The sequence below is a fragment of the Entelurus aequoreus genome, linkage group LG01 (genome assembly GCF_033978785.1).
Source record: "Entelurus aequoreus isolate RoL-2023_Sb linkage group LG01, RoL_Eaeq_v1.1, whole genome shotgun sequence".
Classification (NCBI taxonomy): Eukaryota; Metazoa; Chordata; class Actinopteri; order Syngnathiformes; family Syngnathidae; genus Entelurus; species Entelurus aequoreus.
This window is the reverse complement of record NC_084731.1, coordinates 39,994,726-40,017,422: the sequence shown is the minus strand read 5'-3', so window position 1 is coordinate 40,017,422 and position 22,697 is coordinate 39,994,726. Positions and strand designations below refer to the sequence as shown.

Sequence of the window (22,697 nt, the reverse complement as noted above, 5' to 3'; positions counted from 1 at the left end):
CAAATTTTTGTGTTGCCTGTAAACGAGGCTTATAAAACCATAAAACATTCTCGTTGGTCCTCTGTCTTCAGGTGAAATGGACAATGGAGGTGTTGTGCCACGCCTTGTCCCTGCCGCTGGACTGTGACACGGTCAAACTCTGCGTGGACATCTACACCAACTGGCTGCTGGTCCTCGTGTCCCCGCGAGACTCCATTCCTCCACCAATCGTCAAGGAGCCCAACATCTACGTTCAGAAGATCTTGAGACATCTGCGCACACTCTTCTTGTCCAGGTAGACAAGTTAGCAGTCACCTTAGAGACTTGCTGAATATTTCAAGAACTGCTGTCTTTTTCAGAAGGGACCAGTCCAGCGTGGTGCACCAGGCCCTCTGTCAACAGGTGCTAAGTGCAGTTCAACGTCTGGCCAGTGAGAGCACTATGATGAGTCAAGACACCTGGGAGACACTTCTTCACTTCCTGCTTTGCGCCAACCAGTCAGTGCTAGCCCCACCAACCTCTGCACGTAAGCAAAAGACCACACCCTTTTTGTCTTGAGTTTTGTGTCTCACTGCCTGCGTATTGTGTGTCCGCTGCAGCTATGTCCCAGCAGCTCTCCCACCTGTCCATGGACGTCCTCTTCCAGGTGTGGCTTCTGTCTTGCTCTCGCTGTTTCCCGTCTCAGTCTTTGTGGCTCACGTGGAGACAAATGATGAAAAGCTGGAGGTACCAGCCTGCCACAGTAGACCTGTGGACCCGCGTGGTCTCAGCTTTAACCTCCAGGTCAGCGTCCAGCGAATACTTCTACCTCCATCCGTGGACTTGTGGCTTTCACGTGCTTCATGGCCACAGGTTGCTGCCGCTGACCTTCGGTCCAGCTTTTCCGTCCTTCAAGATCCCGGTTGAAGACGCTGCTCTGATCCCTGCTGACTTGGGCCGCCAGCGCACACTCCAGACCTGGTTCCGCTTCCTGCATGTGCTCAGGTACTGCTACCTTCAACTGACATGCCCTTTACAGTGACATAGTTCCTATCTCTCAGCAATCCTGCTGAGCTGAGGTGTGCGCCGGATGATGGTTCAGCTTCCCCGGCCCAGGAGGACGTGTTCCTTACAGCCATGACAGCAGTGAGCAAGATGGTCAACGCCTTTCTGGGTACTGGACCAAATTGTACATTTGTGTGACACGATGCATGATGAAAGTGTTGTTGTTGCAGGTCTGTTTGAGACATGCTCAGAAGACCAGCAGATAAACTCAGGTAGTCAACACCACCTGTAGCATTGACTAGGTCATGTTCTCCTTGTTGTGGGAATGCTGAAAGGTTTGACCTCTTCTACCTCATTTTTCATTCAATTTTGACGTCATTTTTTGGTTTTCGGCTAGTACCACTAGTTTCTGAATTGGCCACTCAAGAAAAGTTGGTTGCTGTACATTTTCATCTTTCTTTCCTGTGGCTCTTTGTCCTACCTGTATCCTAACCTTTCGCACAACACCATCCTCATCCTTACTTGTTTGAACTACTCTGGCCAATGTCCACTCATTCCTGGGAATGTTATCCTCTTTCACAATCACCACAATTTATCACCACTTCAACGTTTCTTTTAGGAGTGTGCCACTGTTGTCTTAGACCATGGGTTCTTAACCTGGGTTCGATCGAACCCTAGTGGTTCGGTGAGTCGGCCTCAGGGGTTCGGCGGATTCTCCGCCACGGAGGTAAAGACACATCCGGCTTATCGTGTAAATAAAAACTTCTCCCTATCGGCGTATTATGGATACCCCCAAACAATGTTCCCTCTAATTTTCCATCTGATTTGCAGGTTTTTTGATTGATTGAAACTTTTACTAGTACATTGCAAAGGAAGAGAATATATTATTTGAAACAGTACAGTTTACACAGTACAGTACATGTTCCGTACAATTGACCACTAAATTTGTTGTGAGTTCATGCACTGTGTTGGTTTTGTTCTTTGAACAAGGTGATGTTCATGCACGGTTCATTTTGTGCACCAGTAAAAAAACATAACCTTTTCTTGAATTTGAAAAAAAACAACATTTTATTTTTCACTAAAGAAGGGTTCGGTGAATGCGCATATAATAATAATACCTGGGATTTATATAGCGCTTTTCTAAATACCCAAAGTCGCTTTACACGTGTGGGGGGGGGGGGGGATTAAAACAACTTTATTAGGAAAAGAAACTAAGAAAAGAAAAAAGAAAAAAATAATAATAAAGAAACACCAAGGGCAGGGTCAGTTTGGAAAGGCTAATGTGAAGAGGTGAGTTTATAGGGTGGTTTTGAAGGTAGGGAGGGAGGGGGCTTCTCTGATGTGCCTGGGGAGAGTGTTCCAGAGAGAGGGGGCAGCCACGGAGAAGGCCCTGTCGCCCCAGGTTCGGCGCCTGGTCTTGGGGACCTCCAGGAGGCCAGCATCACTAGACCTGAGGGAACGGGACGGAACGTGTGGCTGGAGGAGGTCAGAGAGGTAGGGTGGAGCCAGGTTATGGAGTGCCTTGTAGGTGGTGAGGAGTATTTTAAAGGGGATTCTGTATTTGACAGGCAGCCAGTGGAGGTCATGAAGGACAGGTGTGATGTGCTCTCTGGAGCGGGTTCCGGTGAGCAGGCGGGCAGCGGAGTTCTGGACATATTGCAGTTTATTGAGGGTTTTGGAAGTGATGCCATAGAGGATGCTGTTGCAATAGTCTAGCCGGGATGAGATGAAGGCGTGGATGAGGGTTTCGGCAGCAGAGGGTGTGAGGGAGGGCCGGAGACGGGCAATGTTTCTGAGGTGGAAGAATGCAGTTTTGGTGATGTGGTTTACATGGGGGAGGAATGAGAGGGTAGGGTCGAAGATTACACCTAGATTGCGGATGTGGGTGGAGGTAGTGACAAGGGAGCCGTCGATGTTTAATGAAAAGTCCTGAGTGGAGCGAGTGAGGGAGTCGGGGCCAATTATAATTATTTCAGATTTGTTGCAGTTGAGTTTTAGAAAGTTTTTTTGCATCCAGGTTTTTATGTCTGTGAGGCAGGTGGTAAGGGTGGAGTGGGTGGCTGGGGTGATGGTCGTGGTGGAAAGGTATAGTTGTGTGTCGTCGGCATAGCAGTGAAATTGAAGGCCGTGGTGGCGGAGGATCTGACCGAGGGGCAGGAGGTAGATGGTGAAGAGTAGGGGGCCAAGTACTGAGCCTTGGGGGACGCCGTGGGTGACTGGGGCAGTGGAGGAGGTGCAGTTGTTGATTGAGATGAATTGCTGACGGTCAGAGAGGTAGGATTTCATCCAGGAGAGGGCTGTGCCGGATAAACCAAGGGAGGAGTGGAGGCGTGATAGGAGGATGGAGTGGTTGATGGTGTCGAAGGCAGCACTGAGGTCGAGGAGAATGAGGATGGAGAGGGAACCAGAGTCGGCGGAGAGGAGGATGTCGTTGGTGACCTTGAGGAGGGCAGTTTCTGTGCTGTGGAGTGAGCGGAAGCCGGATTGGAACGTTTCGTATAGGTTATTGTGGAGAAGGTGGGATTTGATTTGGGAGGCAACTGCACGTTCGAGAATTTTAGAGAGGAAGGGGAGGTTGGAGATGGGCCTGTAGTTGTTGGGGAAGTTGGGGTCGAGACCGGATTTCTTGAGGATGGGGGTGATGGCAGCCAGCTTGAGGGCAGGAGGGACAGAGCCAGTGGATAGGGAGGAGTTAATTATAGTGGTGATGAGAGGTGAGAGTGAGGGAAGGCAGGCTATAACTAAAGTGGATGGGATTGGGTCGAGGATGCAGGTGGAGGCTTTCATACCAGAAGTTATGGAGGATAGGTCAGTTGTGGTGATTTCGGAGAAGAAGTTGAGTGGGTGGTTGGAGAGTAAAGGGGGGGCATGATCGGGGGTAGGGGAGGAGGTGGGAGAGGAAGCGGCCAGTTCAGAGTGGATGGTGTTGATTTTTGATTGAAAAAATGATAAAAATTCTTCACATTTGCTGGTGGTGAATGAGGTGGTGGTGGTGTCCATGGGTTTGAGGAGTTGGGTTACGGTAGAGAAGAGTATCTTGGGGTTGTTGCTGCCGGATTGTATAACGGAGGAGTAGTGGGAAGTGCGTGCATTGTTGAGGGCATCTCTGTATTCCTGTTGGTGTAGTGTGTAGATGTCCAGGTGAACAGTGAGACCGGTTTTCTTTGAGAGCCGTTCAAGCTGCCGGCCCTTGGCTTTAAGGTGACGGAGGTGGTCAGTGTACCAGGGGGCAGTGTGGGTGTAGGAGACAGTTTTGGTTTTTATGGGGGCGAGTTGATTGAGACAGGAGGAGAGTGCGCTGTTGTATCTGTTAACCAGTTCAGTGGGGGAGGCGCTCAAAGTGAGGGTATGATCGGAGGTGGTGTCAATCAGTAGGGCGGAAAGAGAGGGGGGGTGGATTGATTTCATGTTCCGGTATGATATGGAGCGTTGCTGCTTGATAAGGGGGGTGGGGATGTCTATGTCCAGGGTGAGGGCCAGGTGGTCTGAGAGGATGTCTGTGAGGTTGAAGCTGGTGAGGTTGCTGATGGAGAGTCCAGTGGTGCAAATTAAGTCCAGGGTGTGTCCTTTTTTGTGGGTGGGGAAGTCAACGTGTTGAGTGATATTAAATGAGTCGAGAATGTCCAGAAATTCAGTGGCAGTTTTACAGGTGGTGGAATCGACATGAATGTTGAAATCACCCAGTAGGATGACTGAAGGTGAAATGGCACAGAGTTGGGTGAGAAATTCAGAAAGATCGGAAAGGAATGCAGGGTTGGGTTTGGGGGGGCGGTAGATGATTGCAGTGACCAGGGGTTTGGGGCCAGCCAGCTTGAATGACTGGTGCTCAAAGGAGGAGGGGGTTGTGATGGTTACAACAGTGGGTTTCAAGTGTTGGCGGTATATTGTAGCTATACCGCCAGCACGACCGTCACGTGGTTTATCCATGTAGGTGTATCCTGGGGGTGTAACTCTGTTGAGGTGAATGTATTCCAGTGGTTTTTGCCAGGTTTCGGTTATGCTGAAAAAGTCTATGTTGTTGTCAGTTATGAATTCACTGAGTATTGGTCCTTTTTTATTGAGTGAGCGGGTATTGAGCAGAGCAAATTTAAGGGATGGGTGAAGTTGGATGGGTGGGGGTGCTTTGGTTAACGGTTGCAGGTAGGCAGAGCGCACGTGTGGTTTGTTATTGTGATGACGTGTGACGTCACTGGGGGTGGGTCGGTTGCGTGACCAGAGTGATGGGATGCAGTGTTGTTCAGTCCGGGAGTAAATAAACTTTCTGCGGGAGCTTCTATGGATGTATCTGGGTCGGGGAAACAGTCCGTGTGTTTTGATGGCTGCTGTGATGTCTGGAGGTGTGGTGACGTGGTTGCTGAGTTTGAGGAGTTGCAGAGCGGAGTATTTGAGTCGCATGCTGGCAGTGGTGGATGTTAGCCTGGGATCGTTGGCCGACAGCCGCACACTTGTTGGCCAGAGATGGAGAGACAGGCACAACGCGACGATCCACAGCATGACAGAGGAGAGGAGAGAGGAGTTGGTGGAAGGACCCGCGCCGGCTACGTGTTGTTGCTGCTAGGGCAGGGTAGCTGGAGGCTGGCTAGCTGTTAGCCACCAGCTGCGGAGCGGTGGCTAGTTAGCAGAGAGCTAACCAGACAGTCGGCGGGTAGCCAGGAGGGCTATCCGCGGTGCAATCCGGGATAACAGTCCGGGAAACAGCTCGTAGTGGCAGGTTGTTGCTGGGCGATGCCAGGAGAATCAGTGGAGCCAGCGGGTGAGTGAAACAACTGTCATCTGTCACAAAATAATCCAAGCTGATGCCAGGTGACGAAGTGGGTAAAAGTTGATAAGTAGAAAACTACACACTTAAAAGTTAAACACACTTAGTATATAAAACAAAACAAAACAAAACAAACAAACAAACAAAAAAGATACTAAGTCGCATAAAAACTAAAACTAAGGCTAAGGAAGGAGAAGCGGCGAACAAGCGAGACGCCAGCGTCCTCTCCCGCCAAAAGTATCATATGAAACTGGTGGGGTTCGGTACCTCCAACAAGGTTAAGAACCACTGTCCTAGACTAATGTTCGTCAAATATTTTCAGTCAGATTCTGAAACCTTCGCCACCTTTTCCATGCATAAAAATCTTCTGCAACAAAATTGCCAGGAGGAGGAAGGGGCAGGGATGTCTTCAGAGGGAACAAAGGGTCAGGTGTCAGGGGCTCAAAACTCTTTGGATCACGAATGGTATTTGTAGTGAGTGGTCGATTATTGATAATCGCCATTGCTTCGTAGAAAAATTTTCTCAAAGAGGTGTCATTAAGTCTTCCATTGACTCGTGTCAAGACAGAACTCATTACACTCCTGACTGTCCGTATTTGGCGTTCCCAAACACCGCCTCTGTGGCATGCTTCCGGAACCTTAATTTGGAAGTTACATTAGTATTGAGGCAGGTAGGTAGAAATCCTTTCTTTTTCCATCTCCATCAAACCCCTGTCCATCTCACTCTTTGCCCCTTCAAAGTTTGTACCTACGGATCGTATTTGCCTCACTGATCCCCTTATTGCTATGAAACATCTCAAAAGATTTATGAATGCATCAGTGGTCATTTCAATTTCAATGTGGAGCTCAAACATGTGAACAACAAGCCATATCGTTTGTATTCTTTTCGACCCTGTTTTGTATAAAAGGGGCCAAAACAGTCTAGTCCAGTGTAGGCGAAAGGAGGTGATGGATCTACACGGTCGACTGGTAAGCCCACTATTAGCTGTTTTTGACGGGTCACCGCACCTTTCTGCAAATGACACAGCACTTGATATGCTTAGCTACTACTTTGCTGGCACCTATTTTTCAATATCCCCTGGCTCTGAGTTAATTTAGTGTTTGGCCATAGCCCTGGTGTTGCGTTTTCTTGTGACAGTGGTCAAGTATCAGTTGTGTAGCAATACCTTCCTTGGGTAAGATTACTGAATGTTTCAGCTCAAATGTTGAAGAGGACTTATGTGACCGCCCTCCGACCCTTAGCAAGTTGTTTATAAGGATCGAGTCAAGCTGGTACATTTTATGACATTTTGACAGCTTTGCTGAATTTCGGCTGAACAATTTCAGCTCTTCTCCAAAGGCTTCTCTTTGTGCTGCTTGCATCAGTGCAAGATCAGCCATTTTTATTTCCTCCACACTTATTGCTTCAGAACTTTGTCTCTTTGCTAGTCTTTTAATCCTGGCAACAACATTGACAGCTGTATTCCACTCTGGAAATCTTGAGAACCTTGCCAAGGGCATTTGTCTTCAAAACCTTTACCTCTGGATCACCAACGACAAGTTCGGGGGCGTGTAGAGGTGTGTCTATGTTTCCATCAGCTCCAACCAGTTTGATTCCATCAGTTCTGCCACCTTGAAATTTCTAGAAGCACGGTCAGCTGGATTTTGATCAGTTTTGATGTAGAACCATTGCTTTGGACCTGTAGTGTCTCTTATTTTCTAGACCAGGGGTGGGCAATTAATTTTTACGGGGGCCGCATGAGCAACCCGAGCACTGCTGGAGGGCCACATCGACAATATTTCAATTAAATTTTGCTCAATATTATTTTTGATATATACCATAAGATAAATAATAATAATAATAATAATAATTAATAATAATAGTAATACTTCAACATAGTGTATGTAACAGCATTCCATGACTAATATAAATAAATTAACATTAATAATAAATGACAGTAAAATAAGCACACGTATGACTGAGGAGTCATAGTGTAACTTTGTGTGATGTTTGAGTTGTCCGACTTTTTGTGTGGCCATAAACGCACCAGTGGTTTAGTGCTATGCGTGTTGGTGACAGATGACAAGTTGGTTTTGGCCTGGTTTGTACGGCAGAAAATGACTAGTTTTTCGAGATAGAAGTGTTTTACTTATGTTTTTGGTGTGGTTATGGCCGAATATAAACAGTTTTGCTCAATAAAGTGATCGATATAATTCCTGGCCTCGAAGCATCTCAATTGAACGGTGTTCAATTGAACGGTGTTGACGAACACCGTTAGGGCCGCTTGTTGTCACTGTCACTCAGAGTTGCATTGCAAAATTACATAGAATAAATATGTTTATTTTGTTTAGAATTCAGATGGGATTTGATTTGGTGCGCGGCATATATTTGCTGCGCGCAGCAGACGCTTGAGCAGTGCGCAATTGCGCAGGCACGCACCTTAGAGGGAACGTTGCATGGCAGTCCATGTCTTGTTGGAAACACGCCATTCTTCATCAACTTTTCTCTTTTTAGCGTCTCGGGTGTAAACCATGCATCACTTGTCGCTGCATGTGCACCTTCACTCGCAGGTTACACACTGACACACGCCCATAAATAATAATTTTCAAAATAAAAGCAGCACAGTTGTATTGCGCGCACGACATAGATGTTTTTTCAACTTTATTTTGTAATTAATGATTGCAGCTGTTCACATTCACTCACAATCACGCACACGCATACGTCCACACGGAAGTAATACAAATAACGATTTTCAAAACAAAAGCAGCACCGTTGTATTGCACACTCGACATAGATACTTTTTAAAATGTATTTTGTAATTTATAATTGGCCTCACACGGGCCGGACAGGGACGCACAAAGGGCCGGATGCGGCCCGCGGGCCGCAGAATGCCCAGGTCTGTTCTAGACAAAGGTTTGCAACAAAAACATGAAAAGAGCGAGCTTCATTCTTAATATAGCCTAGCACAACTTGCGAATCTGTCCAGAAAAATTCTTTATCGATTTTCAACTCGAGCTCTGATCTGAGGAAGTTACTTATTCCAGCAGAAACAGCAGCTGTAAGCTCCAGGCGTAGGATGGTGACAACGTTCAAGGGTGCTACTCGGGCCTTCCCCATGACCAGCGTACAATGAACCTTTTTATTCTGTTACAATCCTGATGTAGGAACATTGTCTATAACCACAGCTGCTAGCATCCAAAAAATGATGCAGCTCAATTTTTTGGACTGAACTAAAGTCTTCAGGAATGGGACATCTTGGTATTTGAATTATTTGAAAGTTTTCCAGGTTATGGAGCCATATTTTCCACTTAGTCTTGACTGAAGACGGAACAGGATCATCCCATCCAACACCGCGCTTGCACATTTCTTGCAGCGCTTTTTTACCAGTCAAAATGTAGAGGGAGAGAAACCGTAACGGATCGTACACACTAGCGACTGTCACTAGGATTCCTCTTTGTGTGGCAGGCTTTTCTTTGAGAACCACACTAAAAGAAAACACATCATCCTCCACATTCCACTTTATACCGAGTACACTCTGTACTGGCATGTCCAAGAAGAGAATCTCTTTGCCATCTTCCACTAGTTATTTTAATATATAAATCGCCCGCTTGAATATTCCCTCTTCTCTTCTACGAATCTCTCATTTGGGACGTGCGCGTATGAAGTGATTTCCCTTCCTGGTTTGATGACCCGCCCTATCTTGCCTCTGATTGGCCTGTCCGTAATGTTTTGCCTTAATCTTAACCAATCGTGACTCATCATAGTAAACCAACCAACCAATCATGGATATTCTTATACGTAAACCAACCAATCATCATTGATGTTTCCCGTATATGTTGTCCCCTGCCCATGGAGTTGCACTAGTCCAGTTCTCTCTTTCTCTTCTCCCTCTCTCTCCTTTTGTGGCATGTAGCTTAGCTAACCACTACATGGGTCTAAAAATAGCTAAGCTACAGAACTCCATACTTGTTTAAAAAGTAGCTAAGCTACTGGGAAATGTAGTTAAGCTACATTTTCGATTTGGAAGTTAATCATTTTAATGGAAAACCGTAGTTTTTAACACTGCAGCCGTAAATCGTAATGGATTATCAGAAACCGTACTCATTATGGGAAAACCGTAGTTGTTGGCAGATATGGCAAAGAGACGGATCAAGATTTTCATACACATTGTAGGTTGGAAAAAACTAAGAAAAACGGAAATTTAAAAAATATATTTTTACAGAGATAAAAAATATGGATTTCCGACTATAGATGAAAAAATCACATGCCTGATTGAGTATCAAAAAGTATTGAAATACATAACGATATACATTTTGGTACCAAAATATTAGTGTCGGTACAACTCTAGGTGGGACGTATGTGCAAACGTAACTACGTAGTCGCTTACGTGCCCGAACATAAACTATGCTGTGACGTAGCAAGTGGTGTCCCAATTCTTAGGGAAGATTACAAAGCTCTACCCCTTTTTACTTCACTTCGAGGGTGTAGTGGTAGTGGGTGAGGGCTAGTGGTAGTGAGTGGGGAGGTGTATTGGGATTGAGCCTAAATTTTACATGATGTTTTCTGTGACAGTTGCACATGTGCCACCATTTTATATTTTCAAAAAAATTTCCACATTTTCTTCCCATTCGAAATGAAAGAACTATTTGTCAAATGTCCACATTTTCTACATTTCTTAACCGATTCAAACCATTCCAAAGTCAAAATGCTATCCATCTATTCTCTGTACCACTTCTTCACTCGGGTCACGGGTAAACTGTAGCCTGTCCCAGCTGAAGTCGGGCAAGAGACCAGGTACAATCTGGTCGCCAGCCAACCCCACAGAGACCGTTCACACTCACATTCATATGGACAATTTAGAGTCTAACATGTATATTTTTGGAATGTGAGAGGAAGCCGGAGTACCCTGAGAAAACCCACGGACGCATGGGGTAACATGCATGCGATCTCCACACAGAGATGCCCAAACGTAGTTTCCAACCCACATCTACTGACTACATGCTAACCGCTAGGTAGGCTATACATTTAAGAGTCATATTTTTGTTTTACTTCACGCTATTTGGCTAGCATGCTAACCGTTAGCATTTGAGTTGAGCTTTTCAGCATTCACACGCAATTTCTACTGAAACTGCTTTTTCTAGCTTTTCTTGTTGTCTTCTTGCAGGACTCGCAGCAAGGATCCATTTCAGAGACCGGCTGCCTTCTGTCGGTAAGACCTTGACCAGTCAAAGCATGGAGGTGTTGACTAACTCCTCATGAAGGAGTTGGTGCTCCAAGCAGGTGTTGCAGTGACTCGAAGTCCTTTCAGAGACCGCCTGCCCTCCTACGGTAAGATTTGCCAAACCCGCCTTTCATTGGTCGATACCAAACAAACTTTTTTCTCGTCCCTTCAGGTATCTCGCGGCCTCGTTCTGGAAGTGCCCCACCCACCCCAATGAACGTCTCACCCAGTAGTAACTCCCCCCCTCTCTTGCACGGTCGGCTGAAAATATCGACCGTTTCCAAGGCGATGTCCTCACAGGTCTTTCCATGTCCACATGTCCTAACACGTCCGTGTCACCAACCTTCAGCGCTTGTCTTCTCCCCTCAGACGTCCCCCTCCCTCCATCGCTGGAGGTCTTCCTCTCGTCCTCCGCTTCGCCCCTCCCCCCTCAGGGGTAAGGTGAACTCGCTCCTCAGTCTCTTCGGCTCCTTCCTGTTTGATGCCGCTGTCCTTGACAGAGACTCTGCTCCTGCTGGTGAGTATGTGTACTACAGCGAGCTGATCCTGTACTACACAACAAAGAGTAAACAGTCGGTGTGATGTCAGAGAGGTGGGCTGATGGTCGAGCTGAGGCCTGCGGGACACTTTGTAGGATTTTCAGCTGCAAGAAAAATACAGAAGACATCCTTCCTGTCCACCTGTCCAGGTGTGTAGCAGCTTAGCCTCCATTACTTCATTCAAATTGTCTTCATACTTTATTAGATGATATGTTGCCATCTCAGGGCATTCAATCGTTTGCAAGTGGACTGCTCAGTTTGTCTCGGAAGACGTTTGGCCGCTCATTCGATTGAACGACCTGGATGAATGAGAACCTTCATAGGGATATGTTGCCTTCTTTCAGGTTCTATGCGGTTCTCCTGCAAGGTCTTCAGGTGGCAGAGAAGAAGAGTCCTCCGGTTCTGGCCTCCATCCTCCTCAACTCCTCCTCCTTGTTCTGTTGCGACCTACCAGGAGTCAACCTGCTGCTCCCCTCCTTCGTCTGCGCTCTGGAAACAGTGCTGATTGACAGGTAGCACAAACACTACACTGTTAACAAGAGTACTACTACATTAGTACTAGTAGTATTACAGTAGACTACCACCATGTTCCTCTGGCAGGGAACTGTTGAGCTTCAAAACTTTAGTGAGTCTGGTGGACTTGAGGCGAGGTTGCATCCTGACATTGATGTCACTGTTGCCCCTCCCTCAGCAGTTTGGACGTGTCCACTTGGAGGTAACTTTGTCTTATCCTTCTGAGAACCAGCATTCTATGCAGTGGACATTTACGTATTGAACTGTTTTTATTCCGAAAATTGTAAAAGAAAAAGAGCGAAAATAAATATTTATCAATGCTTATCAGGAGGATAAAACCAGAGGTGAGTAAAAGCCAATAGTTTTACTTAAATAAGTGTGACGATCTGTCACTTCACTCTTGGTGGTGGTTCCTTGTTTGGTGTTTGTTTCCTGTCGGCGCTCTTATTTTCTTTCCCCTTCCTGATTTTTTCCCTGAGCGCTCGTTTTCCTCACCTGTCCCTGATTGGCAGCCCGGCACACCTGGTTGCAGTTGCCAATCAGGCTGCTATATATATGCCTGCCTCGCCTGTTCCTCAGGGCTCCAGGATTAATGACTATGTTGAGAACCTGCATGGCTGCAGTGGTAGTTAGTGACCCCAAGATGCAGGAACCAGGAGAATGATGATCAGGTAAGAGTCTCTTAATACTCAAAACAGAGAAGGAAGCAGTTGGCAAGTAAGGTTCTTAACATAGTCATTAATCTTCGAGCCCTGAGGAACAGGCAAGGCAGGCATATATAGCAGCCTGATTGGCAACTCCAACCAAGTGTGCCGGGCTGCCAATCAGGGACAGGTGAGGAAAACAAGCGCCCAGGGAGAAAAGCAGGAAGGGGAACAAAAATAAGAGCGCCGACAGGAAACAAACACCAAACAAGGAACCACCACCAGAAGTGAAGTGACAGATCGTCACAATAAGAGTACTGTTACTTTCTAGTAATATGTCTCCAGTAAAAGTAAAAAGTAGTTATCCAAAAGTATTCTGTGAAAAAAAACTACTCGAGTACTGAGTAACTGGTGAGTAACTTTTGACTGTGCGCAGGGTCCTGCGATATGTGGGTGGCCCTGTTTTTCGTGAAATGTCAATTAATGAAACTAGATCTGATCACAAACGTGTTCCTAGCCCCTTCCTGCTCAGTCGCTGACAATGGAAAATGTTTCCTTAAGTTTTATTGTCTCCGGTGGCGTGCAGCCTTAGTGCTCGACTGGGAAACAGTTGTACCAGGATCAAGTTCCGACTGGTGAAGCGTCAAGAAGTTGTGTAAATGTACTGTATGTATTAATAATGTTAAATTTGTTATTTTTCACTAAAAAGTTCATTTCTTTCCCATTAATCTGTTTAATACAAACATGCATCAAATTTAACTGAAATTCAAAAAGTGTAAAAAATATTACATACAACTAAAAAAGTGTAAAAAAAAAAAAACATTTTGTAATGGGGGCCTCAAATAAAATCCTGCTTAGGGCCCCAATTTAGGGAGGGTCAGCCCACAAAAGTTGCATTTTTTTACAGTTATTTATGACGTTATAACAGGACTGTTAGCTTATGCACAGCTAGAACATAAAAAAAAAAAGAAAACATCTACAACTTATTGCAACATGTTTTCTCTAGTTGGGAGTGGAATTATTGTAGGCTGCAGGGGTGTGCCGTTAGGGCCAGCAAGGCCTTCTCTGCTGGCCTAACATAACCAGAAATCATGATCATAATTAAAGATAAAAGTACTTTTTTATTTACTTCCCCTAAATATCTAAAAGTATTCATATTCTCTTCATGTCATATTATGCTCCTTCCAGCGCTGTTGTTTTTAGGTTATAGAGTTTTTATCCAATCAGAATTCAGCTAGCTTATGTTGCCATGCTGTACGAAATCTGCCAAGGCCTTCAGAATCAACAATGCGGGCGTCCGTGCACTGTAAGTGAACGGACACAAACATTTGACAGACGGTTGCAATAGCCAATCAGATCACAAGTTGTTGTCAGTAAGGCCTTCTCGCTGGCCTAAGGCAGATATATATATTGTGCTCATATATATTGTGCTCATATATATATATATACTCTATATATATATATATATACTATATATATATAGCTCATATATATATATATGAGCTAGGTAACATAATAACTCCATTACCCAGCATGCCACAGTAGTGAAGAGCATGCATAATAGCCCCGTTTAGGTTGTTGAATGGAGCCATGCCGGCAGCTTGATGTTATCGACGAGCACGCTGTGGAGTATACTTTAAGAACTCAGCCAACACGCCTCGTCTGCATCTTTTATGATTAGACAAGACAACAAATATATTCGCAAGGTCATTTTCAAGAAGGATATTTAAAGAGAAACTACATCTTGTGAGACGATGTCGGCCAACCCCGGAAGCTAGCTCAGCTGACCCGGCGATGAAATGTGAGTTCAGATATTTTATTTCTTTTTTTTTACATGTTTAATATGTTTTTTGCAATTTAAATGTTGACAGTACCACATAAGACATGTTTTAATTGCTGATGCTGGTTTATTGATTTTTAAATGCGCCAGCAAATAACCCGTTTTGTACCATGCCCATTAGTGCATAAATGTGTTTCTGTATAGTATTTCTCCAGCAATGGTCATGTGGTGACATAAATTATGGTATTTTGAGAGGTAATCATTGAAGTTGGACATCACTGAAGGCCTAGGTGGGAAACGCACGGCCCGCCACTGGTAGGCTGAAATGTTAATCTTTCTGCTGACACAGATGAAATAAATGTTATATTTCATATTTTGTAAGTAAACATCGAAGAGTCATGACATTATGTCACTTTTTACAGTGTGTAGTTTGACTGTGATCATTTGACTGCCAGGCGTCGTTAAATTTTGGAAATAGAGTGAAAGGTCACTAGTGCTTACGTTGGATTGGTAAAGCAGTCATGTGACAAAAGTCTTTCTAAAGAGCCAAGTAAAAACGCCTTCGCGAGCAGTAATCAATAGATTACAAATATCAATAAATAGTAGCAATTAGACTGAAACTCAAGGTAACAAAGTAAAAGTAGTGTTTATTCAACGCAAAAATACTTATGTTGCCTTTAAACTAGTCTCACAAGTACAATTTACCCAAAACGTTACTTAAGTAAATGTAGTTTGGTACGACCCACCTCTGGATAGAAAACCTTTCTAGAAGTTAACCTCCAACATTCAGGTGCGTGTCTTCCGGTGCAGCTCGGTGGTGGTGATGATGATGAAAGTTTCCTGTCTCTAAAGCCCCGCCTCCTCAGCGTGCTAATTGGCTCCCTGCAGACAGAGACTGACAGTACCAACACGCAGATGATTCTGGGTAAGTTCGATCAGAGCTTTTGATTTTTTTTTTCATGCGATTTCATTCAGCTGTCGTTGCTTTGGCAGCGGCCATGTTGATTCTGGTTCAGGACTCGGCTCAGCTCGAGGTTGCAGGACAAACTCAGCGGGTGAGTTCTTGTTCCTTGACCCCATCCTGGCAGCCCGCAGCATGTTTACGTTCCACATTTTCCAGCAGCAGCAGGCCGAAACCAGTAGAACTAAACGGATTGAAGTATCCAGTAAGACCTTGAGTTATTTTCAATTGTTTTCATCTGTCCTTATGCTACTATAATGTTTGTTTGTGTGTTTCCATGGCAACCAAACAGCCACAGCAGGGGTCCTGTGGGTTCAGTTTGTGCATCTGCTAACACAGCACCTGACGTCGCAATGGAGGAATGACTCGGCAGTTTGTCTGGCGGTGATGGAGGTTCTGGAAGGACTGGCCAAGGTCACATGACCACCTGCAGAATATGCCAACAACCACGGGAAATGTCCCGCTTCACTTGCGCTGCCACCTGTCCCGCAGGTGAAGGTGGGCGTGGCTGAGGCGGAAAAGAAGAGAGCGGTCACTGCGGTCTGCCGCCACATTGAGTTCCAGTGCGGCCGTCCTCCTCCGCTCCACTCCAGAGACCTTCACTCTATTATTGTGGCTGCGTTTTACTGCCTCAGCACCTGGCTGACTCAGCACCCCACCATCTTGGATCAACAGGTAGCCGCAGACTCATCGCCAGGTGACTAACTAACTGAACAACGTGTGCATCCAGGACTGTTTGCTGGAGGTTCTGGAGACGGTGGAACTGGGCATTTCAGGCAGCAAGTCCAGACAGGAAGAAGAAGTGCTATGCAAAGAGAAGAAGGAACTGAACCCAGTGTCTTTGAGGGTGAAGGAGGCGGCTGAGGTCACGCTCAACTGGTGAGAAAAACAAAAACACCCTGGCCTCAAAACCTTTCTCTGGTCTTCCACGCCTCATCTTGTGCGCCTGTATTAGCATCATGCAGGTGTCAGGAGCCTTCCCACCATCCGGAGGCCCACCGGATGAGGACGCTCTGATGGGCGTCTCCAGTCCACGAGTCACAAACCTGCACAAGCTGAGATATTTTGCGGTCAATGTTTCTGTGATCCTGGGGATTCTGGAAAAAGCGCAGGCACCTGAAAAAGGTGCGTTGTGGAATCCTGACTTAGTTGAAAGTCTGCTCCAGATTAGGGTTGCGTGGTATACACAATATTAATGTTATCAACTTGGCCAACGATAGTTTTTAGTTCTATCTGAATATCATGTCCCGCTAATTTGATAGCAACAAGCCAACAACTAACATTCTCAACGTAATGTAGCGTCCTTGCTAATCCTCACCTCTAGGAGTACGTTGTTCCCATTGGGTTTTTTCTTGCCCTGATGTGGGATCTGAGCCGAGGATGTCGTTGTGGCTTGTGCAACCCTTTGAGAAATTTGTGATTAAGGGCTATATAAATCAACTTTGTCTCCTCTGCTTCCACCTTATCGTGGTAGAGGAGTTTGAGTGTCCCAATGATCCTAGGAGCTATGTTGTCCAGGGGCTTCCATGCCCACTGTTAGGGTCTCCCAAGACAAGCAGGTCCTAGGTGAAGGATCAGACAAACAGCAGCTCAAAGACTTCTATGGGATTACAAAAACCGAGACTCCGATTTCCCTCGCCCGGACGTGGGTCACCGGACCCCCCTCTGGAGCCACGATGGGACACGATGGCGAGCGCCTGGTGGCCGGGCCTGTCCCCATGGGGCCCGGCCGGGCACAGCCCAAAGAGGCAATGTGGGTCCCCCCTCCAATGGGCTCACCACTCATGGGAGGGGCCATAGAGGTTGGGTGCGTTGTGAGCTGGGCGGTAGCCGAAGGCAGGGCACTTAGCGGTCCGATCCTCGGCTACATAAGCTAGCTCTTGGGACGTGGAATGTCACTTTGTTGGGGGAAAGGAGCCTGAGCTAGTGCGCGAGGTGGAGAAGTTCCGGCTGGATATAGTCGGACTCACTTTGACACACAGCAAGGGCTCTGGAAACAGTTCTCTCCAGAGGGGCTGGACTCTCTTCCACACTGGCGTTGCACACAGTGAGAGGCGACAGGCTGGGGTAGCAATTCTTAGCCCCCCGGCTCAAAGCCTGCACGTTGGAGTTCAACCCAGTGGACGATAGGGTAGCTTCCCTCCGCCTTCGGGTAGGGGGACGGGTCCTGACTGTTTCTGCTTACGCACCAAACAGCAGCTCAGAGTACCCACCCTTTTTGGATGCACTCGAGGGAGTACTGGAAAGTGCTCCCCCGGGTGATTCCCTTGGGGACTTCAACGCTCATGTTGGCAACGACAGTGAAACCTGGAGAGGCATGATTGGGAAGAATGGCCGCCCGGATCTGAACCCGAGTGGTGTTTTGTTATTGGACTTTTGTGCTTGTCACAGATTGTCCATAACAAACACCATGTTCAAACATAAGGGTGTCCTGGTGCTCTTGGCACCAGGACACCCTAGGCCGCAGTTCCATGATCGACTTTGTAGTTGTGTCACCAGATTTGCGGCCTCATGTTTTGGACACTCGGGTGGAGAGAGGGGCGGAGCTTTCTACCGATCACCACCTGGTGGTGAGTTGGCTGCGATGGTGGGGGGGGATGCCGGACAGACATGGCAGACCCAAACGCATTGTGAGGGTCTGCTTGGAACGTCTAGCAGAGTCTCCTGTCAGAGAGAGTTTCAATTCCCACCTCCGGAAGAACTTTGAACATGTCACAAGGGAGGTGCTGGACATTGAGTCTGAGTAGACCATGTTCCGCACCTCTATTGTCGAGGCGGCTGATTGGAGCTGTGGCCGCAAGGTAGTTGGTGCCTGTCGTGGCGGTAATCCTAGAACCCGTTGGTGGACACCAGCGGTGGGGGATGCCGTCAAGCTGAAGAAAGAGTCCTATCGGGTTCTTTTGGCTCATAGGACTTCGGAGGGAGCGGACAGGTACCGACAGGCCAAGCAATGTGCGGCTTCAGCGGTCACGGAGGCAAAAACTCGGACATGGGAGGAAGCCATGGAAAACGACTTCCGTATGGCTTCAAAGCAATTCTGGACCACCATCCGCTGCCTCAGGAAGGGGAATCAGTGCACTGTCAACACCGTGTATGGTGAGGATGGTGTTTCGCTGACCTCGACTGCGGATGTTGTGGATCGGTGGAGAGAATACTACCTCCTCAATCCCACCAACACGTATTCCTATGAAGAAGCAGTACCTGGGGAATCTGTGGTGGGCTCCCCTATTTCTGGGGCTGAAGTTGCTGAGGTAGTTAAAAAGCTCCTCGGTGACAAGGCCCCGGGGGTGGAAGAGATCCGCCCGGAGTTTCTTAAGGCTCTGGATGCTGTGGGGCTGTCTTGGTTGACAAGACTCTGCAGCATCGCGTGGACATCGGGGGAAGTACCTCTGGATTGGCAGACCGGGGTGGTGGTTCCTCTCTTTAAGAAGGGGAACCGGAGGGTGTGTTCCAACTATCGTGGGATCACACTCCTCAGCCTTCCCGGTAAGATCTATTCAGGTGTACTGGAGAGGAGGCTACGCCGGATATACAAACCTCGGATTCAGGAGGAGCAGTGTGGTTTTCGTCCTGGTTGTGGAACTGTGGACCAACAGGGGTCTTGAGGGTGCATGGGAGTTTGCCCAACCGGTCTATATGTGCTTTGTGGACTTGGAGAAGGCATTCGACCGTGTCCCTCGGGAAGTCCTGTGGGGAGTGCTCAGAGAGTATGGGGTAACGGACTGTCTGATTGTGGCGGTCCGCTCCCTGTACGATCAGTGTCAGAGCTTGGTCCGCATTGCCGGCGGTAAGTCGATAACGTTTCCAGTGAGGGTTGGACTCCGCCAAGGCTGCCTTATGTCACTGATTCTGTTCATAACTTTTATGGACATAATTTCTAGGCGCAGTCAGGGCGTTGAGGGGATCCGGTTTGGTAGCTGCAGGTTTAGGTCTCTGCTTTTTGCAGATGATGTGGTCCTGATGGCTTCATCTGGCCAGGATCTTCAGCTCTCACTGGATCGGTTCGCAGCCGAGTGTGAAGCGACTGGGATGAGAATCAGCACCTCCAATTCCGAGTCCATGGTTCTCGCCCGGAAAAGGGTGGAGTGCCATCTCCAGGTTGGGGAGGAGACCCTGCCCCGGGTAGAGGAGTTCAAGTACCTGGGAGTCTTGTTCACGAGTGAGGGAAGAGTGGATCGTGAGATCGACAAGCGGATTACTGCGGCGTCTTCAGTAATGCGGACGCTGTATCGATCCGTAGTGGTGAAGAAGGAGCTGAGCCGGAAGGCAAAGCTCTCAATTTACCGGTCGATCTATGTTCCCATCCTCACCTATGGTCATGAGCTTTGGGTTATGACTGAAAGGACAAGATTACGGGTACAAGCGGCCGAAATGAGTTTCCTCCGCCGGGTGGCAGGGCTCTCCCTTAGAGACAAGGTGAGAAGCTCTGCCATCCGGAGGGAGCTCAAAGTAAAGCCGCTGCTCCTCTACATCGAGAGGATCCAGATGAGGTGGTTCGGGCATCTGGTCTGGATGCCACCCGAATGCCTCCCTAGGGAGGTGTTTAGGGCACGTCTGACCGGTAGGAGGCCACGGGGAAGACCCAGGACACGTTGGGAAGACTATGTCTCCCAGCTGGCCTGGGAACGCCTCAGGATCCCCCGGGAAAAGCTGGACGAAGTGGCTGGGGAGAGGGAAGTCTGGGCTTCCCTGCTTCGGCTGCTGCCCCCGCGACTCAACCTCGGATAAGCGGAAGAAGATGGATGGATGGAAGTCAACTTTGGTTGATGATTGATAGATTTATTTCTTACACGGGAGGTTGAGGACTTGCTAAAGATGTTACAATACACACTGTAGGACAGGGCTATTCAACTACATAATGAAGAGGTATGCAATTTCAAGAGTCCGAGGGCTCCGGGGCCAGACATCAAAATGTGGTTGTTTTGTTAGAAAGTGCCAATGCAGGTTATATTCCTTTGAGGCTTAGTTTACTTCATTGCAAAGTAAACACATCGGCTTTCACACTGCACTGTCTATAAATTCTTTATTCTGCCATCGCTACTAGTTTCCAGCGTGTACAGCTAGTTAATAGTAGGAACAACCAGAAGCTCCAGAGGTTTTGTTGGGGATTACTGTTCCTTCTTTTAAATAATTTTCCTTCCTCAATTTTATTTCTTCGCATTTCTTCATTCATTTAGGATTGTAAGACTGAAAATTAAATAAACATTACAAAGGCATAGCGCCTATTGTGTAATTTACATAAATAATGTCCACTGTTTATTTTACATGAATAAAATAGAGGGTTTAGTGTTAATACATTCACACAATAGTATGTTTACGTATATCGAAAATAAAAAACATTTACATCAAACATGAATGTGACTCAACCAATCAATTAATCAATCAAAGTTTATTTATATAGTCCTAAATGTGTCTCAAAGGGCTGCACAAGCCACAACGACATCCTCGCCTCGACTCATCACAATTAAACCTAAGGTGTAGCGTTATTACCTTATACTGGTCAAAAACATGTATTATATGAGCTCTGATCACCCAGAGTTACTCCCAGACAAAAAACAACACGACCACAAATACAAAAGACATCACACAGTCAGCAATTTCAATACAAAACAAACTAAATATATTTGTGCACAATATCTATTTACAAAGATTTGATCAAATTTCATGATTTGCATATTTCTACCATTGCTGCTTGTCTAGAAAAATTTGTCCGCCGCTTAAAAGATCCACCTGAAAACAATGACTCGAGCACTAGCTCGGGGAAGAAAATTCATACTTTGTTTTCCAGTCATTGCTAAAAGTCAGATTTTCGCAATTTATTTGGATTTTTTTCCCGGGGTTGAATGAGTAGTCTTCTTCTACTCACCCCACTGCTGCTTCATTGTGACACATATGCCTCCCTGTTTCACCCTGTAGGGTGGCAGGAGTACTGCATACATGGGCAACCCTAGTTTAAATGCCTATAAGCCATGCCAACCACTAAGCTAGAGCTCTTAAATGTAAGCAGGGGCAGGCGGATCGATACAATCATTGACAGTAGCGATGACAAGTGTAGTATCATTATATGGTCGATACTACAGTGATTAGATTTATACTTTTTATTATCACCAAAGTGATTTTTTGTGTCATTTTTTTTTTGTATGCAAACTCAGGAAATACGTCCGCGGACATTAGAGGACTTTAAAGACAAAAACCAAAGGACTTAAATTAGAGCCAATAGCAGTTTCTGCTTATGTTTAAATAGGAAACGGGAACAAGGAAATAATTTAAATATTGATATTGTTATTAATGTGTTTGTCGGATTTAAGTTGTCATCAAAAATGCTATCATTCAATGATAATGAAAATTTGAAGTATCAGTATCAGCACTGATATGATCAATGCTGCCCCTGCAACTACTTGGTATTCGATTGATACCGAAATTTGTAGTATCGACCAAAACTAATGTCAAGTATCCAAATAGAAGAATAAGTGAATATTACATTTTAACAGAAGTGTAGATAGAACATGTTACAACAGAAAGTACCCAGATATTAACAGTAAATTAGCAAGTAGATGAATAATAGTTTTGAAAAACATACTGTCAAAAAAGATGTTATTGTTATCATTTATAACCATATATCGTGAGTTATATCATTATTGCAAGAGGCTACAGTATATATCGCAATATAGATCTTAGGCCGTATCGCCCATGCTTATTTCCAGTAATGAAAAACTAACCAGAACCTTTTGATTTGACCTGCAGAGTCTGTGTCATGTCCGTCACTCACCGCACTGATCCGAGGACCGTGGTCACGTCATGCTTGGACTCTACAGCACCACCTTCAGCCCAGAGAGGGAAGAACAAGCACAAAGGTGAGCAGTGACTCAAGAGAGGAAAATAATTTCTGATAATTTTTCACAGACTCTTCCAGGCGGGCCGGAGCGTCACGGTAAAGGCCGGGGAGACGCCCATGTAACATCATGTGTCATACCTGAGCCACTTCCTGACAACATCAGCAAAGTTTTCCGTGTTCAAGCCGACCTGAGCATTCCGGACCAGTGGGAGAGCGTGACTGACCAGGTGATACGCTGGTACATGCTAGGTGAATGCAGAACTTCCCGGAACTGATATCTGCGTCTGTTAGGCACAGTTGGAACGTCTTCGAGCCGCCTTGCGGCGACAGGAGCAGCTGGAGGATCAGCCGCAGGTGAGCAGCCGGACGGTTGCCATGACGACTCGTTTTCCGCCACCGCCTTCTACCGCCCACTTCCAGACGGCGAGACTGTTCCTGTCCCACATGGGCCTGTTGACCCCTGAGACCCTGCAGGTAGACTTTAGGGACTAAAGACTTAAAT

General features: G+C 46.5%; 1 protein-coding gene across 1 annotated transcript in view; it reads left to right on the top strand.

Moving 5' to 3' along the window:
• The window catches only part of LOC133657577 (ral GTPase-activating protein subunit beta-like), a 31,901-nt gene that overhangs the window by 4,916 nt on the left and 4,288 nt on the right, over positions 1–22,697 (top strand). Inside the window, exons 3-24 of the mRNA XM_062059460.1 lie at positions 72–274; positions 339–505; positions 579–762; positions 832–963; positions 1,020–1,132; positions 1,194–1,235; positions 10,867–10,911; positions 10,983–11,030; positions 11,096–11,440; positions 11,512–11,611; positions 11,807–11,974; positions 12,063–12,177; positions 15,210–15,324; positions 15,393–15,454; positions 15,520–15,565; positions 15,653–15,774; positions 15,853–16,035; positions 16,091–16,239; positions 16,316–16,485; positions 22,105–22,214; positions 22,264–22,422; positions 22,487–22,669. Of these exons, the coding sequence (XP_061915444.1) occupies positions 72–274; positions 339–505; positions 579–762; positions 832–963; positions 1,020–1,132; positions 1,194–1,235; positions 10,867–10,911; positions 10,983–11,030; positions 11,096–11,440; positions 11,512–11,611; positions 11,807–11,974; positions 12,063–12,177; positions 15,210–15,324; positions 15,393–15,454; positions 15,520–15,565; positions 15,653–15,774; positions 15,853–16,035; positions 16,091–16,239; positions 16,316–16,485; positions 22,105–22,214; positions 22,264–22,422; positions 22,487–22,669 (2,961 nt within the window). The remainder of the gene's footprint in view (positions 1–71; positions 275–338; positions 506–578; positions 763–831; positions 964–1,019; positions 1,133–1,193; positions 1,236–10,866; positions 10,912–10,982; positions 11,031–11,095; positions 11,441–11,511; positions 11,612–11,806; positions 11,975–12,062; positions 12,178–15,209; positions 15,325–15,392; positions 15,455–15,519; positions 15,566–15,652; positions 15,775–15,852; positions 16,036–16,090; positions 16,240–16,315; positions 16,486–22,104; positions 22,215–22,263; positions 22,423–22,486; positions 22,670–22,697) is intronic.